This window comes from Meriones unguiculatus, chromosome 4 (assembly GCF_030254825.1).
Source record: "Meriones unguiculatus strain TT.TT164.6M chromosome 4, Bangor_MerUng_6.1, whole genome shotgun sequence".
Classification (NCBI taxonomy): domain Eukaryota; kingdom Metazoa; phylum Chordata; class Mammalia; order Rodentia; family Muridae; genus Meriones; species Meriones unguiculatus.
In genome coordinates, this window is record NC_083352.1 from 11,408,311 (window position 1) to 11,427,994 (window position 19,684).

Sequence of the window (19,684 nt, forward strand, 5' to 3'; positions counted from 1 at the left end):
CAAATATTGACTACAAGGATTGTGATTTCACCTAATTTAGAATATCTATTTTCAAAAAAGACTATGTAAATAAATAAATATAAAATGAACTTGTAAATAACTAGTTGTGAAAATGCAGAGAAAGGGTAATTCTTGGACATGATAAATGATTGGTCAGGAAGTAAATTAAATCAACTATAGAAAGGATTGAGGCTCCTTTGGCCCCTTACAATAGCAACAATGTTGCCAGAGAGCCTACTACAGGGTAAACATCTGAGGAGTATTTAATAAATTGCTGAGAGAGATAAGTGAGTGCCCAATTTTTCTGTAACACAATTCCCAACAACTAAGATTTGGAATCAACCATGGTCTTCTATTGTTCTGGTAATCACACATGCAGGATGAGGCTATGATGAAAGAACAATAACCTAATATTCACAAACATGAGAACCACCCGTTTCATTTATCTACTTTATTCCCCCTATCAGTAAGCCTGGGCTTATCCAGATATTCAGGGCTCTCTTTGCTGCTTCACATTTCCCAATATGCTTTAGATTTGAAGTTCTTTTTCCTTACAGGGTCCTTGAGCTCAAAGGATGCTGGTTATAACAGCACCTAGCACGACATAGTAATTTGTGAAATATGAGAAACTAAGTTTAAAAAGTTTAGAAAAGCATTTGATGTATAGGCTGTGTCCTTCACAGCCACCTTTATTTCTTGCCTCCAAAGATACTGCGCTTTATATGCATAGGGAAATTGTCTATCTGTCTGAATCTATTGGATTCAGGGGTGCTGAATCCGATGATGGTGATGATTGTCAGTCATCAAAGTTGAAGTAATGAAAACTTGGAGGAATGAGATAAGTTTGGCTCCTTAGGGAGAGCCTTGCCCTCAAGTATGAGAAGCTGCTGTTTGCAAACTGTTGTCCCCACTTTCTCCTGTGTTGACCCCACTCAATCATGACTTCAGGTATTACTGTGAAGAGCATCCCAAAGTGTATGGTTCACACTCTTACGTGTTACTGTGTCAGTTAAATAATTGAGTGGGAAGGAAGAGTAGACATTTATAATGCTGGCCATAAGTCATCGTGAACCAATACCATGGTGCTTCTGGTAATGGCACTGCCAGGAAGGAGCCTCAAACAATTTCCAGAACTAAATAACCAGAACTTTTGGGAATCAGAAAATACATTCATTGAACTTAACAGTCAGCCTGATTTTTTCTTTTAATGCGGCTTCTGGAGATTCCATGTCTACACATTCATCAGCATTAGACCATTGACGTTTTCTTTATTATTGAATTATCTCAATCAATAAGAAGTGACATGTCTCTCAAATTATTTCATTTTATGAACTTTGAATTCGTACCATGCCATGAATTAGAAAAGGCATGAATATAAATGTATTACTCTCTAATGTAAAAGAACATATTTACCTTGACAAAGTTAAGACTTAATAAAAACTTGATTAAAGAACAAGAAAGATTATTGAAAGGCTGTTGGCTTTGTAGAATATATAGTTGCAGAATTGGTAAAGACATTTAGTGTAAGAAAAATCCAGTAGAGGACAATATGAGAAAAACATGCATAAAGATAAAAGTTCCAATGAATTACGTAGATTCTCATGCAGAAAGCCGGCAAGCCTATTGGAACTCCTGGTTCGTGAGGCTGATGGTAGCTCTTGGAGGTGACAGACTGTTGGAGGAGTAGAATTTAGATGTTAACTGACAATATAAAGTAGAACAAAATCAATACAATAGGCCACTCATTGAGCTTTGCATTTTATTAATTGAAGCCATTATTATGATATATCAGGGGTGGGAATGGAGGTAGAAGAAAGAGTTTGAAAAAAAAATATGGTTGGGCTTGAGGTCTAAAGGGTGCAGGGAATGACTGAGTCAGCAACGGAATAACCTCCAGGTCACCAGAGTGAGCAAGCCCTGGCCCTCAACCAGACTGGGAAGGAGGGAGAAGAGGGAGGGGACTCTGAACACCCCAATGGCACTGTCTTTCAAAGGGGTCATTTATTCAAGAGAGCTGTATAAGAGCAGGGGGAAAGGGATTCAGGGCTGAGGTCATGAGGTCACTGCCACTGTGACAGCAGAGGTGAAGATAATGAATGGCAGAAAGACGAGCGTAGAACAAGATATGGCTAACTTTAGTAACACTCAGAGAAAGCGAGCAATTGTGGAACACTGATGGGCATGTGGGGGAGAAACAGTCAGAACAGAATTTTTCCAGGACAAGGAAGACCTATAAAAGTGCTGAATCCTAGATCTGGACTCCAAACTTCTACCTACTTTGGAGATTCAGTGAGAAAGCAATCCTGTGCCATAGTAAATGGCCAATCTAAGCTAGCTGCAGAGCTAATGGACACCATAAAATCATTAGTATCACAGAAATCTCATGAAATGCCAACATTTGACAGCAAGATATCCATACAGTCAATAAGATACATTATAATGTAAATGTATCGATTGTTTATTGTTGGCAATAAATGTTGTTGGCAGATCAGCTTGGATGAAAAGTCAGATTGGGTTAAACAACCTGATGTCACACTGACTATGTAGCACATGGTGAGTTTTAACCCCTGATACTTCTGTCTCTTTCTTCCAAGTGCTGTGGTCACTAGAGTGAGCCACCACACCCAGTAAATTTCTCTTGCATTATCTGATAAATGAGCGTCAACATTTACACCAGTGGGTGGGTATGAGCTTAAATCATGGGACTGTTTAGCTGCCCTTCTGATATCTCCTTAAAAACTTCAGTAACTACTAGCCTGTTCTTTATTTTTAAACCAACAAGATGAAGCTTTCTTAAGAACCCCAAATCTAGGATTTGATACACGCTTCCTCAAATACAGCAATAGTAAAACAATCCTGCCTCAGAGGCTGAACACTCCAGGGTCTGAGAAAAGGCACCAACCCTGAACAAACTCACAGAACCATAGCTCGTTCCACTGTGGTTATCTCCCACCAAATGCTATAGTTTTGGAAGAGTCTGTAGAAGATAAGATTGAATTGTCTAATTGCCTTTAATTTTTTAATGCAGAAAGACAAACATGGGATTAAATAAGAAAGCATAGCATTAAAAATGTGTGCCTGAAATCCTAGAAAACTGAGGCAGGAGGATCACTAGGAATGTGAGACTACAGAGGAAAAAACATGATGACTAAAAAGGCAGAAGAAAGGGGAATATAAATTTATAAACCACCATGATGCTGTATCAAAGGTGACCTATGAAGCAATGTGCAAATCTGTGAAGGGGACAGAAAGAATTGTGGATATTTAAGCTCTAACAGCAGGCCATACACTTGCTGGTCTAGCTAGGATCTTAACAGTTTTGTTTCCGTGCTGTGTCTTATTTCCTTTGAAAGCAGGGTTGATGGAGGGATACCCCGCCTGATGCTGCCCCTTTAACTAAGTATAAATGTACCAATTTCATCTCCAAAGCTACTTACTAGGCTCAGGCTTCCCTTGTCAGGTGCACAGCAGGTAAACCTACCTCTGCATAAAGGAGCTGGGAAGTCCCAGGATGCACCGTTCCCAGGGCTGACAATGCAAGTCAGAATAGCATGACCTTCCAAGATGTAGCCAGAGAGACAGCTGTATCTGATCTTGTCGCCTATGTTGAACCTCGTTCCGTGAAGGACTCCTTTCAGTATTTCCCCAGGGTTTCCACAAGTGTGACTCGGTAAAACTGTTGGGAGGAGAAAAGGAAGTTAAGAAATGTTCTATGAATATGCATTTATATCATAGAATAAGCACTACATTTGAACTACTAAAATCAGCAAATCTCTGCAATAGAAAACTAGATCATTGTGCTTAAATGATAAGCAGATTTGTATATAAGGCTTAGAACATCTGTCCTGCCACATTTTTATAATGACTTTTGAGAGGTGTAAATAAATGCATTTGGTTAAAGGAAAAAAACAACAACATCTATAGTTATGCTCATACACTGTCTTCCGGATGAGATCTAGATTATTTAGGTAATAATGAGATTTCACATGATACAGGAAGAGCCACAGTGCGGAGAAAATAATGTCAGAGCTGGGGCATCTATGCACTTCCTTGTGGTTTTTAGCTCAGATGTCCTATGCACATCATTAATTGATATCCAGTCTATGCTTATCTTGAGATTGCAACAGCAGTAACAGTTCTGATACACATCACTGATACCTAATCCGTATGCATGCCCAGACATCAGCATCAGTACCACACACCTGGTACATATCACTAAACAGTATCCAAAACATGTTTACCCGCAGACCTCAGCATCAGTACGACACACCTGACACATATCACTAAACAGTAGCCAGTCTATGTTTATCCTCAAGCCTCAGCATCAGTACCACACACCTGATACACAGCACTAAACAGTATCCAGGACACGTTTATTCTCAGCATCAGCACCACACCTGATTCATATCACTAACCAGTACCCAATGCATATTTGTTTCAGACTTTAGCAGTCTTATGTACATCACTAATTGGTATCCAATTCATGCTTTATAGATTAGAGTCGAGCTAAAAAATAAATAAAATTTTTCACTGGTGCCACCCAGTGAAATAGTGCTGTTCTTAAAACCCAGCCCTTGAGAGTCTGTTCCTTGGGTATCCACAGATGCCTTTTCTCCATTTGTGCTGCTAATGCAAGTATTATAATGATTTGCATTTCAAAGTTGGGTTCTTGATTCTGTTTGTTCTGGAGCCTTCTTTTCACCTTGGAAGATTATTATCTAATCTGTTTGCATGAAGGACTCTCAGTGTGATAAGAGCCCTAGCCAAAGAACAGGATTTTCAGTGGAACTGGTATCACTCAGTTGGAGGATAGGAGACAAATATCTCTACATCTCTGCTCTAAACCCAGCATCCCATCAGTAATTCAGTGGTTCTTATGAGATATTCAAATATTTTAAGAGAATTACTATTTTAAGAATATTTTAAAATAAAAACCAATTTTCAAAGAATAAGTTATTTGCTTTCTGCATTTATTTTATTCCTCTGTCTGTCTGTCTGTCTGTCTGTCTGTCTCTCTCTCTGTGTATGTGTATGGAGGGTGATTCTTATTGATTTTTATAAGTCTATCTATTATGACATGATCTTAAGTAACATAAATTAAGCTAGCCAGGAATATTTAGAGAAGAAATGTGACATCATAGGTGATTAAAATTACCTTCATAGTAATGAGGACAATACTCACAAATATACCAGTATTCAACAATTGTTTTAATAAAATATTACTAAAAAGTCTATAAAACATTTAGAAGTTTAAATAAAATATTTCTGTAAGTCAATTGTCCACTTTCCTGTCCTTTATGGGAACAATATTCTAAAGTTACTCCCTCTTTACTTTTTTATATGGCCATGAAGTATTTGATGAAAATGTATGGCCTCAGCCATTGCAGAACTCTAAATCAAAACCACCTTCTCTAAGGCAAGGAGCTTGTTTGAGGAGACAGAAATAACTTCTTCTGGGTAGGATGCATAGAGATGAGCGCTCTAATACACTATGTGTATGTGTATGTGAATGAATGAAGCCATTGTAGAAAATACCACGAGTTTCCTCACAGAACTAAATGTGGAATCGCCAGGGAATCCAGCAGTGACATTGCTGGAAATAGAGGACAAGGGGAAGACGGAGAAGAAATCATTCTGACAAGAATCATCTCCACTTTCTCCTCTACTGCAGCACTGTTCACAGCAGCCAAGACTCAGGAGCAGCACAGGGGTGCTCTAACACATGAGTGGATAAAAAGAAAATGAGGAACGAGGCTGGTAAAAAGGATCAGCAGGCCAAAGTAATTGTCTTATAAGCCTGAGGAGCTAAGTTAAACCCCTGGGACATGCACAGAGGTGGAAGTAGAAATATACTCCTGGAGAAATCCTCCGACCTCCATGTGTATGGTGCGATATGTGTATGGATACAGGATGACAATGGGAAGATGAAGAAGATGACAATGACTTTAAGCATAAAACAAACATGTGGTACATGTACTATTTGGCCTTAAGGTTCATACCATGTTGTCATTTATTCCCACTCAGTGCTATGAAACTGAGGGACTCAGAAAATATGAAACAAGTCAGACACAGAGACACAAGTTGAGAAAGCTCACTGAAGCCTTATTTGCAGAAAATTTGTTGTTTGCTGGTATGATAATTACTGTTTAATTAGATCCTGATAGTAAATCTTGCTAGAACTCACACATTTACTTACTCATAGACTAGGTCCAGGTAAATTGTTTCCCCACAGACGAGTGCTGTTAATGCAAATATATTAATGTTTCAGACACACTAAGAAAAATTGCAACTGGCATGGCTGTCCTATGTAAAATCAAAGCTACTCTAGAAATGAGGGCAGTCTGTTCAACATTTGCATAGGTTCGACTGTTGAAAATAGTTTTTCAAACCTACTTTGATATAGGTACTATCATTGCCCATTGTACAGAAAAATTGATGTATCCCAGCTTCAATGAAGTAGGTATAGGCAAGATTCGGGGAATGTACACACACTTCACAAGCCTCAGGGGTCTCTCTTGCTTTCACACACACACACACACACACACAAATATATATAATATGTGGGTGTAGTTTGAGGGGGGGTGGGCGGGTATGTGTTTAAACATTTCTGCCTATGGAACTGGGGAGCAATGAAAGAGACAGGTGGACATCATCGGCACGTGTGAAGTCTGGTTGTTCTGCAGGAAATGGGATACTGGTACTTCTCCCACTCAGGAGACCCTCTGTGTTCTTGTCTATGGGGTTGCCTTCACCTCAACATCTTCACACTTGATTACAGTGGGACTGAAAAACCACATGTCAAGCATCATTTTTTTTTTTTGTGAGGCAAGATTCAGTTTCAGAGGACAGGGAGTATGGGAGATGAAAGCGGACTCAGGTCTCTTTTGTAATTTTTAGTAGCTGTTTATTCAGTGAAAATGACTCATCAGTGTTTGTTTCACAGAATGGCTGTGAAGATTGGAGCAGATATCATAGCCTCCAAATATCTGTTCCTTCTGACCCTATTATGAGAGTGATTGTAAACAGCTGAGGGTGCAAATTGATTGACATAGGGAAAAGGACTTCTGGCTTCTCTGTGCGAAGTGAAGTGCTTAGAATAAAGACAGGGCCTCAGCAGGCTCTTGCTTAGCGCACATTAGCTCAGATAAATGACAAATCCAACGACTGACATAACGCAGAGTGCATGTTCTCAGTCTGTAATAACTAAGATAAGTATATATATAGTCATTGCTTGGTGAAAACACACAAATTGTTTTTAAAAGGAGTTGGTGATCTGGAAAGCTTGTTCATTGGTTCAGAGCACTTGCTGCTCTTGCAGAGGAGCTGAGTTGGTCTTCAGCACTTGCATGGTACCTCACAAGCATCTGTTACCTCACTTTCTCGGGATCTGACACCCTATTTTGGGCTTGACGAGCATGAGAAACTCTTAAGCACATTAATAAAAATCAAATAAAAGACTAATTGGATAGAGTATCATCTTTTCAAACCTGGATCCATTAACAATGTGTAACTTTAAATTCATTCCCATTTTTCACACACACACACACACACACACACACACACACACACACACACACACACACACAAACGGGCATCAGGAAGTTAAAATGAATTTAAGAGTTTTACACTAAAGTAAGTATGGAGATTGAAAATCAAACTCTTTGATAAGTAGCAAAAAGTTATACATTTGGGATTTTGTGGTTGAAAATAGTTATTTTCCACTAACTTGTTTCTCTTTTTAAGCACTTAACTTTTAAGTAGGATTTATCTATTAACTTTTATATGTGCCTGCTTGTCTGTTTGTGTGCCATGTGTTTGCAGTGCCAGGTAGGCCAAAAGAACTCCAGGCCCTGGAACTGGAGTTACAGATCTGTGCAAGCCACCATTTTGGTGCTGGAAATTGAACCTGAGTCTTCTGGAAGATTAGCCAAAGCTCTTAATCGCTGAGCCATCTCTCCAGCTCCAGGATTCTTTTAAGTTTCTCAAAGTCTATATAGTAGGAATAATGGCAACAATCAAAAAGATGTATTTAACCATCTAATAGAAAATTTACTTCCAGCTACAAGTAATAAAAATGCAAAACCAGTGATATTATTCAGCCATTGTCAATCTCATAAAAGTTGTGGAATTGTGAAAAATGAATTAATGATAACTAGTCTGTGCAAATATTCAAGGCTCAGATGCATGAAAGTTGACAATACAGAGAAATCTAATGTCTGAAAAAAAGAAATTTAAAATTAAGTATATTCAATCCAAGTGCTATTTCTGCCCGTTTGCTTTAACTGTTCTGTTAGACACTTTTCCTGAAGTTGGTAAATGTCTTCTCACATCTCCTGAAGAAACAAGTGCACAGTAAGCCTTTAGCAAACTCTCACTGAGTTGACTTGAACTCTTCAATTAATCCTCTTCACTCCTTGCTTGAATAAAGTTACCCTTGTCCCCTAGGAACTCCACAAAAGGAGTTCCTCTAGTATGAGAATTCCTGACAGGGCAAGCATTCAGTCATGCAGGATTTCCTTAAAGGCACTCTGGACTGTGGGCACACTGCCCCCCAAGCCGAAGGGCAAGGTTCCATGAGGCAGCAGGGGAGTCACCACCCAAGGCTGGGAACACAGACTGTCACTCTAATTATCCTGTGGAATTTCTCCCTGGAATGCTCTTGATTTGGCAAGTACATATGGTCACAACTCAGTGACTTAATTGCCAATCACATCAAACCTTTAACCCAACTGTTTAAGTGATTAAATGGATGTCATATTAAATCCCTGCCCAAAAGAAAAGTGAAATGATGATAGTACATGAAAATCCACCATTAATATTCATTAACAAATGGGACACAAGGCTAGCATGCAGGGTCTAAAATTCCCCATGGAATGGTGGCATTTTTTAGCAGACTGTGTGCAATGAATGAGGCCTTATTAGACCATTAGATGTAGCTATCCTGAAACTGGGTCTTCAGGGATTTGTGCAGAGGATTGTTTACACATTGGCTTCCTGAGAGTCTCCTTCTAGCTTAAGCCAAGCATATAGATAAATAAATAATACATAAATGAATAAACGTAAATGAATAGTCTTCAAATACCCACATACTATAGTGCCCTGTAGATACTGAGTGTTTGCCTGTGGGAAATTTGTAAGGGACAGCTTCTCCCGCATCTTCCTTGACCCTTTGGAAAAGATAAGTGGAATCTAATTATGTCGTCTTCCATAATGCCAAGAACCAGGTTTTCAGCTCTTGAGGCCTGGCATGTGTTCTGCTGTGACTAGGAAAGGGGAAATGCTGAGAGGGAGGAATTATGGCAACAAGGTAAATTCCTGGGCAACACGTATCCTCCATGCTTTTCACTTCGGAATCTCCATCCAGCCACGGGGGCCTGAGGAGAACCATCTACGTAGCATCCGCATGCAGAGTCCTGAGAAACAAGAGAACTATGTGGAAGTCAGAGGGATGTGAATGTCCGAGCAGAAGGCTGAAGTTTGAAAAGGTCCGTCTTGAGCAGGGTAGATGGATGAAGCCAGTGTTTATGGCCAGTTAGCAAAGTGTGGTACAGGCATCCCAGCCCAGTCAGTCTTTTGTGTTCCTGCTCCAGAGACGTACTGTTTGATGGAGGATGGGCTGGCTCCCAGTTCCTGTCTGAATAAAGAGCAAAGCCCACTGTAACTCTGTGCTTGGCACATCGCTCTGCACATCCCACCAACGCTCAAGTTCTCTCTCTTTCTTTCTGTTTTTATATCTTTCTCTTTCTTAGTTCTTTCTTTGTTTCTTTCTTTGTTGTCTCTTTGTTTCTTTTTCTTTCTTCCTTTCTTTCTTGCTCTTTCTATCTCTTTCTTTCTTTCTTAGACAGGGTTTCTTTGTGTAGGTCTGGCTGCCCTGAAACTCACTCTTCAGACCAGGATGGCCTTGAACTCACAGAGATTCACCAGCCTCTGCCTCCCGAGTGCTGGGATTAAAGGCTGAGCCACCACTTCCTGGCCAACTCTCAATTCTTAGTTGTTGAGCATTATTTAGATTCTAAGAAAATGAACAAACATACATATATATATATTATATATGTATATATACACACATTAATTCAGATTTCCCAAAATAATAAAATTGGGAAAAATAAAAGTATGTTAGAACAGGATAGCCTTTAAAGTGTAACATAGTTATTACAATGACTAAGAAAGACATAGAAATCTTTAACTTTCCTTTGCTATATCAAAGCTTATTTATTTCTTTATCTAATAATAATTGATAATAAATGTAACACACTATGTGCTATATACTGCTTTATGACATATATGCATGCAAATATATACAAATATATTTATATTCATATATTTATGCACATATGTAGATAGATAGATAGATAGATAGATAGATAGATAGATAGATATGAAGGATTATTGTCACAAGCAGTGACTGAGAAAATGCTGGTACAGGAGTGTTCTCTGAGGTTCATTGTCACACAGAAATATGCATTGCAAGCAGGTGCAGAGAATGTTTCCAAGCACTATCCTGGAATGTCTTTCTTGCTGACAGAATGGATAAAGGTAACAATGACTTTAAGCCATTGGGCCTACAGTGCCCTTTAAACTGTTCCTTCTGATAAAAAGATTATACAGATTTGCTATAACTGCCATACTTTCTCATGTAGAAATGAAGTCAAAATTATTGCATGGCATTTCACAATTTTGTTACCAATTTTCTGGGTAAATTTGCTTATTAGGACATATGGTTAAACAACATGAGCACAGCAGAGAGACTGAACAATGATGACTCGAAATGCAGCAGAAAGGCCAGGAAGAAACTGATTTGAAATCTGTATTTCACTATGATTTTCAAAAGTGGTTGGAAACTTCCCTCAGCATCTGACAATAAAGAACACACACACACACACACACACACACACACACGCACACTAACGTGCACACATACACATATGCACACTCACACACACAAGCACACACATATGCACACTCACATGCACACACACGAACTCACGCACAAATACACACACAGAGTACAAACTGACTTAGAGGCATTGCTCTAGTTTGTATTGAAAGTGTCTCCAAGAGGCCATGCATTAAAGCTTGGTTTCACATTATGGCAATATCTGAGGTGGTGGAACATGTAGGGGTGGTTACAGGGGGTGGGCCTTGACTCAGGGCTATTGGGAAGCTGGTCTCTGTTCTCTCTCAGTTTCTGGGAGATGAACAGGCTCCCCACATCATATGCTCCCACATGACATTCTTCCCCTATGGTGGCTCAGAGCAACAGGCTCAGGTAACCTCAGAGACAACTAAAACTCTCAGCCAAAATAACCCATTCCTCTTGATAGGTTATGCCTATTGCATGTCACACAACAGTGATAACAGATAACAGATAACAGTGATAACAGCACTGAATAACAGACAGAAAGTATGTTTGCTAGTGAAAACAATGGGAAAATGTTATCCTGTCCTCTGATTTAACCAGAGGAATCTCACTTGAGCCTTCATCTCTTCCAACCAAAAGCACAGGCTATCAGAGTGTCATGAAGCTGAAGCTAAGTGTGGCTGTGCTTCCCCTATCACAAATGCCACAGAAATTAATCTAGGTTCAAGTTATTATAAAACCCCAATCAAGAGGGCTATAGAATTAAACCCCCAAGGATAACCTTATCCTCAATGCTCTGACCTGCATCTAGCCTTAGCTATAACATCTGTAAAGCTAAGGGTTCTCAGCTCCATACATGCAACCTCACCCCAGAAGCAGATTAAAAATAGGTTGAGGATACAAAACATATATCATTCATCCAATCCAAGCAAGTTTTCAACAGTTAAAAACTTCAGACATACAAAGAAGCAAATTCATAAAGACCAGAAAACAAACAAACAAAAGTGTAATCAAAGCAAAGCAGATCCCCACTAGGCAAACTCACACCAGCGTAGAGGATTACACTCTACAGATGCAACAGAAGGTCTGAAAGTAACAACAGAACAAAACCACAGATGGTAAGAGAGCAGAGAAGATATAATGCGGCCCTGAAATGTACTTTAGACCTACAGGAAGAGGTGGAAGAAGTAAATGGAAGTGATTAACCAATATAGATCAAAGAGGAAGCCAGAAGGATCAAAGGACTGTCTCAATAGTCACGCAAACGGTAAAGGACACTTGCAAGTAACTTGGAGAGACTGGACTGCAGACATGGCCTGAAGACTAAGAGTATTTGTTCCTGAAAAGGGCCTTGGTCCTGTTTCCAGCACCCTTCCAGGAAGCTTATTCACACATGAAATTCCAGTTATGGGAGACCCAGGGCCCTTTTCTGGCCTATACATACACTCGGTGTGCACACTGCATGGAAGCACTAACACATATAAGATGAATATTTAAAAGTTCAGAGGCTTGGGTAAGAGTACAGAGTCAAGCTGCATTCAACACCTCCATTGTACATGTAAAGACAGAAGAAGACAGCAGTAGAGCAATAGGAGGAGAAGCTGCTCCATGCCTTAACTGAACAGTAGAAGCTGTGTTACTAACACCCAGGAAAAGGTTTTGTGCAAAGAACATGAGCAGGGATACAGAGGGTCACTTAATTAAAGTGTGAAATTCTTCACAGGATAAAACAGTCTACAGCACATGTGTGCCTAACTAAAATCCAGAAGACCATTTATCGGAACCAGACAGAACCTCAAAGAGAAGAGCTAGAACCAACTTTTGCTTGTAGATTCCCACAGTAATCTCTTAATAATTGACAGGATCACACTGAGATAGTCAGAGTGAGAGATGCTCCCACAGCTCCCTCTCAACAATCCTAATTAAATAACACTTAAAACTGAGGCCAAGAGGATATTAGAATGTAGTCTGGTCAAAAGAAAATGACAGAACAACAACCAAAGTTGTAAGAAGCATTTAGATGGGTATTTTTTATCACATTTTTTATTAATTACATTTTATTCACTTTGTATTCCCCCTTAAGCCCCTCTCTCCTCCCCTGCGGATCCCACCCTCCCTCCCTCCCTTCTTCACACATGCTGCTCCCCAAGTCCACTGATAGGGGAGGTCCTCCTTTCCTTCCTTCTGATCTTAGTCTATCAGATCTCATCAGGAGGATTTTTAAAGAGCATGGTTCTGGAGGTCAGGAAGGAAAGCAATCAGAGAGGCAGAGTCCTTCCTCTCCATCATACTTCACACTTAAGTTTTGCTCTAATGTAACCACAATGATAATTATTTTCAATGAAGTGTTATAAGAAACAGATTTAGGGGCTAACTGGACAGAAATGGACAAAGGGACAAGGAGACATAAATGTGTCATTTTCTAGCTGGCTATTCCCTGTCCTATACGAGGAGGAAGTAGTGAGAACATTTTTAACCACTGGATTTGACAGAGCGCGGGCAGGTGCAGGTAACTTCTGGCTTCCTCAAAACTTGAAAATCGAAGAGTATAAATAGCAAAGAGAAGATAGAAGAATACCCTTGAAAATGAATGCCAGCCCCATCAGTGAATCTGAAGCTATGCCTGTTTACTGAGTCCTTTGAAGGCCCTGAGTTCCTAGGAGCTGAAGACCTTAGATCACAAGAGCTCACTGTGGTCTAACTCTCTAACTCTGGGATTTGGAAACAGTGGGTGTTTGTTGGGTCCCCAAATAATGACACCAATTTGACTTGTGCTGTGTGTGTGTGTGTGTGTGTGTGTGTAAAGCTTTTGCACAGTAACTAATTTTGTATCAATAGCTGTTACAATGAAGCAGACTTAAAATTCTGTCTTTTTTAACATTAAAAACTTTTTTCAATATTCAAAGCTAATAAGTAGGTCATGATTTATCCAAGATCAAAGGCAAACACAAAACCCACTTTTTTTTGTCTCATGTTTTGTCCTCCTTGTATCATTTGTGGAATTGTTTTATAACTTTTGAGGACCTGCAACCAACTGTTTGCTCTCAATGATTCCATCAGGACAGAGGACAAGATTAGGTATTCCTTTCTAACATATAAGCGTTACTTCCATGTGGTTTCAGTGGAAAGAAATTGTATGTTTTTAAATAATTTTTAAAATATCTTTGTCTTATCCTCTGATATATGGACATTGTGTTATTATTGTCAGTCTGAAGAACAAACTAAAATTATTAATTTTTGGAGCACTTCTCATAGATAGAAAAGGACTGAGAGCCGAGAGCAGCACCTCCTTGTGTATCCCACCCTCTTCTCATTCAGATTGATAGCACTGATGGACTGCTGCATGGGGAAATTAATGTGATACACGTTAGCATAGTTTTAAATCTGTTCTTTAAGGTGGTTACATCCATATGGTGAGATGGTTTCTCTGACACTGTGTTAAGTGGAGCCCAGACCAAGGTCAAAGCCTCCTGGGCCTGACAGTATCCTTACTTCCTGGTCCATCCAGCTGGTCACTACTCAAGGCTGAGGGTGATTTATTTAACTCTCAACCTTCCAGGACAGTCAGTGGTAACCCTAATAGCATAAGGGTGTCTTAGCAGTTACGAGAGAAGGAGAGACACAGAAAAGAACATTCTATACACACTATGGTCTTCAAGACAAAGCTCTTGGAAACATTCACATCTGGAGGATTTGGGCAAGAGGGAAATAATAAGATTGGTGGGGAGATAGCTTTGATTCTGAAGGTTCATGTCAGCCAACACAGAGCTTGAGTACATGGAAGGGCGTCACTGGAATGGGTGGCTCCATTTATGTAATTCCCCTGCAAACAGTAAGTGCATGTGATGGACAAAATATTTCTGGAGGTATTAGGGTTGAGTTATAGCCCTCATTATGCTTATGCTGAGAGGAGGTGAGAAGACCAAATATAAAAAGATGCTTTGGGTCAGAATGTTTAAAATGGTATACTAGAAATAGTGATGCAGAAATAAAACACTATTTTTTAATTGCTGCAGAATTTAATTTCATATTATATAGTCAAGGATACCTCAAGGTGATATTGAAAAGAACTATATGTTAAGTAGAGGATCAGACCTAATTAGTAATATCTGTAAAATTGAATCTAGATATGCTTTATGTATTATTTTAAAAACTGGTATTTTCCCCTAAGATTATTCCACACATTCATTAGCCCTTTTTAATATCTACTCTCAGAGGTCAATCTCATTCTCTCAAGAATAAATCTGTTTTTTAAAAATTCTTTATTAATTACACTTTATTCACTTTGTATCCCCCCTGTAGTTCCCTCACTCCTCTTGTCCCAATCCCTTCCTTCCTCCACCCTCTGCATGCATGCCCCTCCCCAAGTCCACTGATAGGGGAGGTCTTCTTTTCCTTCCTTCTGATCCTAGTCAATTAGGTCTCATCAGGACTGGCTGTGTTGTCTTCTTCTGTGGCCTGATAATGCTGCTTCCCCCTCAGGGGGAGGTAATTAAAGAGCAGGCCAATCAGTTCATGTCAGAGACAGTCCCTGTTCCTATTACAATGGAACCCATTTGGATACTGAACTGCCATAGGCTACATCTGTGCAGGGGTCTTAGGTTATCTCCATGCATAATCCTTGGTTGGAGTATCAGTCTCAGGAAAGACCCTTCTGCTCAGATTTTTTGTTCTGTTGCTCTCCTTGTGGAGTTCCTGTCCTCTCCAGATCTTACTGTTTCCCAATTCTTTCATAAGATTTCCTGCATTCTCCCCAAGATTGCAGATAAGTCTCAGCATCTGATTTGACAGTCTGCAGGGCAAAGCCTTTGAGAGGTCCTCTGTGTCAGGCTCCTGACTTGTTACCTCTTTTCTCCTTCTTCTGATGTCCATCCTCTTTGCCTTTCTGGATAGGAATTGAGCATTTTAGCAAGAGTCTTCCCTCTTGATTAGTTTCTTTAGGTGTATAGATTTTAGTAGGTTTATCCTATATCATATGTCTATATGAGTGAGTATATACTGTGTGCATCTTTCTGCTTCTGTCAGGAGTAAATCTTACTTTTTTCATGAAGAAGACATCAGATCTACAGATGTTTTCCAACACTTTACATATTTCATTCAGCACACATCCAGAAAGGCCCAGTTCACCATCTACCCAATTTTAATACATATTTTAATATTTAGAACACTTTCAAATATTGAGGAAACTTAAAATGTATCACAGAACCTCCGTGCTCAGCTTCTTATTATTAATGCATTGACTAGGCACATTTAGAACCAACACAGGGTTGGCCCTGACAGCTCCTAAGAACTCATGATCATTTGCTTTTAGAGACTATGTTTCAGGGCCCTGTAACTCAGAGGCCAGCCTGCACATCTGCATTCCTTCTACTGTGACAGTTTCTCAGACATTCTGTCTTACAAGCCACAGGGTGCTGAGGGCATCCTCCACGTGTTTAGAAGGGTGTCTGCAAAGTAGAATTCCAGCTGGTAGAAAGATCAGAGACCTCCAGTGCCTGTGGCTACACATGGCACAGAGGGTATCTGCAATCCTGAGGGGTGTTTGTTAGGTCAGGTTGTGGCACTGCTGTTGGTGTGCACCCTAGAGTGTGATTCCCAGATACTGTCCTCCATGTGACATTCTAGATGGAGTGTCTGTGAGAAGCATTTTCAAGAGCAATGGGGAATTAAGCAGATTACCTCAAAAGATACCACCTTTAGGCTCCACATACATGCATTATGGTGGGAAGACCCTTGCTGGGTATGGCTGTACAGTCCTGAACTCATTCCTTAGACATGGAAGTCACCACTCTCATCATGAAAAGAAATGTCCTGGATCTCAGGAGAAGCTTCAAAAACTCCCAGACTAACCGTAAACACATGTGCACACCAATCTTAAGTTGATCCACAACTCTATTTCCAAGGACACCTTACCTGGGGAAGGAAAATGAGACACAGATGGAGTCAGACTCATACTAGAAATCTCTTCCACGGGAGGCTAGAGTGGACCTCACCTTACTATGACGCGCAGTGCACTGAGTTCAGCAACTTTAATGAAAGGAAAAAATGATAAGGAAAGTAATAAAGAAGCCAGCAGGAGAGAGGACAGAGAGGAAGGGTGGAAGGAAGGAGAAAGGAAAGAAAGAGGAAGAAGAGAGAAGGAATAAAGAAAAGAATAATGGAGGGGAGGAAGGAAGGAAAGGAGATAAAGAAAAAAGAGACTACAGTGAGGCTATTATGTAGGCTAGGTGTCCTTCCCTGGGTCTCAAAGCATCCATGGCCCCAGGTTGCAGATGTGATCCCATAGTGTAACTAGTTAAAGTGAGACTGCAAGGCTGAGGTCACTTTTCCAGCACTCCCAGCTCTCACGTGCATGCAGTGAATGCACTGTCAGTGTAATTCTGTGTCTTTGCAACCCAGCACAGCTTGCAATTCTGAGCGAGCAGAGAAACGTGATCCCAACAACAACCTGTTCTTGTAGCTAATGCCTCTAAATTTTCTCAGAAATACTCCGTGTAAGTGGCTGGTGAGCAGCAGAGGGGCTTAAGCTGAGTCAGTTAACATGGGGAGCAGGATTTGATTTTTATCTTTTGATTAATTAAAAAAAAAACCAACAGGGAAGGGGGTATTTAGTGATTGATGAAAGACACACAGCAGGTGGTTATGACAAGCATCAATGATGTTGAAGCGAAGGTGGGATTGAGAATTCCCAGGATGTGGGGGCAGCATGCCACAGACTACGGGACAAGGCAGACCCTCATGTGGCTGAGATATCCATAATTTGTACAGAAACAGTTCCATTTATACCAACTTTGTGAGGTTTTCATCTGATCATATAAAATACCTATAGAGTCCAAACTCTCATTTGTGGTTACCTGCCTCTGTTGATAGTAATTTTGGTCACCACAGGCCCCTGGCCCACTTTGTCCTGGACCAGGATACTTGAGGGAGGTAAGGGTTATTGGCCACTGCTCAGTGGATGTCTTCAAGGCCAGCTTGCTAGAATTCTGACATATCAGTTTGGGGAAGTATTCCTGGAAGACAGCTATGTCCACACCTGGGCTCTTTTTCCCACATGAGAAGAAAATCTTCACAGAAAGTCCTCTGAGATGCTCACTACCTCATAGTTAGGTAGAGCTCAGTTCCTGGATGGTCAAACAGTTTGTTCATCACTACATGGTGTGAGAAGAGTGCTTTAAAAATGGAATCCAAGGTGCTTTGAGCACCCCAGATACTCTGATTCAAAAGTTTGGAGTAGAGCCAGCACATACACCTACATATTCACCACCCCTGTGATTCCCATGCATGTTGCCATAGGCATGGAGAAGATAGATGTACTATGGTGGAGGGTAGGAGAGAAATGGTCAGGAACATCTAGTGGGGAGAGGCTCGGCTATAGCCAGAGGATCCCAATTTCCATGACAGAGAACTGCTTGTATCCTCTAGGAATGGACACAGCAAACAGGACAGGGTGAAATGGAGAATAAGAGAAGAGATGCTGAATTAGGGACACAGCTTTGTTTGGTGTAGTCAGTTAGAATCTGGGCCATAGGTGTCACCATGATGCCAGTGTACAAGCCAAAGAAAGCCAGATATGGTCAGCTATTGGTCAGGATTTAGACTGAACAGAATCCGTGAGAGAGATCTTAGCAGTGCCACAATTCATAACGGCCTTGGCCAGAGTAAAATGTGACAGGTTTCATTGATTTAGGTGGTGCGATGTGTCAGTGACAGTGAAGCAGTCTCTTGGACACAAGTGACAAATAAAGACCTTTGTCTTTAAATAAAGATATGAACAGAGGCCCTAAAATGTGCACAGACTCTGCCCGAGTTTCCTATATGGAAGGTTCTGCCCTGTACCATTCCAGTTGACAGAGATTTCTTTCTATGAGTGTTGAGTTTGGACATGGTTCTCTGCCTGGCGAGGATGAATTTCTTACCATCCTTTTCATTGCTAACAAGGTTGAAGAGAGCTGAGATTTTAGAATGAGCCACAAAGAAGGTATCCAGAAAGAAGATGGATTCTATAACACCAGAAGGTAAAAAGAGATGCAGAAGCTTATATCTCAGCAGTACAGCTGACCTGGATATGTTCGGATAGATGTTAAGTAAGGTGTCTGGAGAAAAACCCAGGAAATTTTTGCACCATCATTCTGAGGTGCCTACTCCTCCATGGGAGACACTGTGGGTCCAGTCACTTGCCATTTAGTTGGAGGACCAGGAAGAAAGAAGGAACAGAAACTTCTTAGTATTCTTATCATTAGTAAGAAAACAAAAGTATAATCTTTTTGTTGAAATTGCAGGAGACGGACGCTAAGCATCTAAGTGATAAGGAAAGAAGAAAGGAAAATTATTTCCACAATATCCCAGTGATTCCTTTATGATGTACAAAATGCCATTGGCACCTGACTTGTTTATTGATGCTCCGATGTGCATTGCTGTTCCGATGTGAAAAGAAACATAAGAACTGGCCTTCTGCAGGCCCAGTTCTCTACCCTATGGATTCTCTCCTCAGGAAACGAGACAGCCCCAAGAATACATGGACTGAATGCCCTTTTAGGAGACTCCTTCCTCTGATTAGGAGGACCGATTTTAACCAGCCCAAAGGGGCTACATCCTGGTCAATGAGCCTTTGAAGAGAAAGAATTATCCTGAAGAAATACTAAGTACTCAAAAGCACTGACACACAAATACACACACATGCATACACACACAGTCTAACACGAACATGCACATACACAAACAAACACACATACATACATACACACAAACACATACACTCACACACACTCTCACAAACACACACACAGTCACACACAGAGACCCACACACAGAGAAATAGTG

At 40.4% G+C, this 19,684-nt stretch overlaps 1 protein-coding gene across 2 annotated transcripts in view; it reads right to left on the bottom strand.

Annotated features, from left to right (window-relative positions):
- Csmd1 (CUB and Sushi multiple domains 1) overlaps positions 1-19,684 on the bottom strand; it is a 1,585,983-nt gene that overhangs the window by 807,278 nt on the left and 759,021 nt on the right. For both annotated transcript variants that reach the window (XM_060381443.1, XM_060381442.1), the window contains exon 4: positions 3,482-3,676. In XM_060381443.1, coding sequence (XP_060237426.1) covers positions 3,482-3,676 — 195 coding nt within the window. The remainder of the gene's footprint in view (positions 1-3,481; positions 3,677-19,684) is intronic.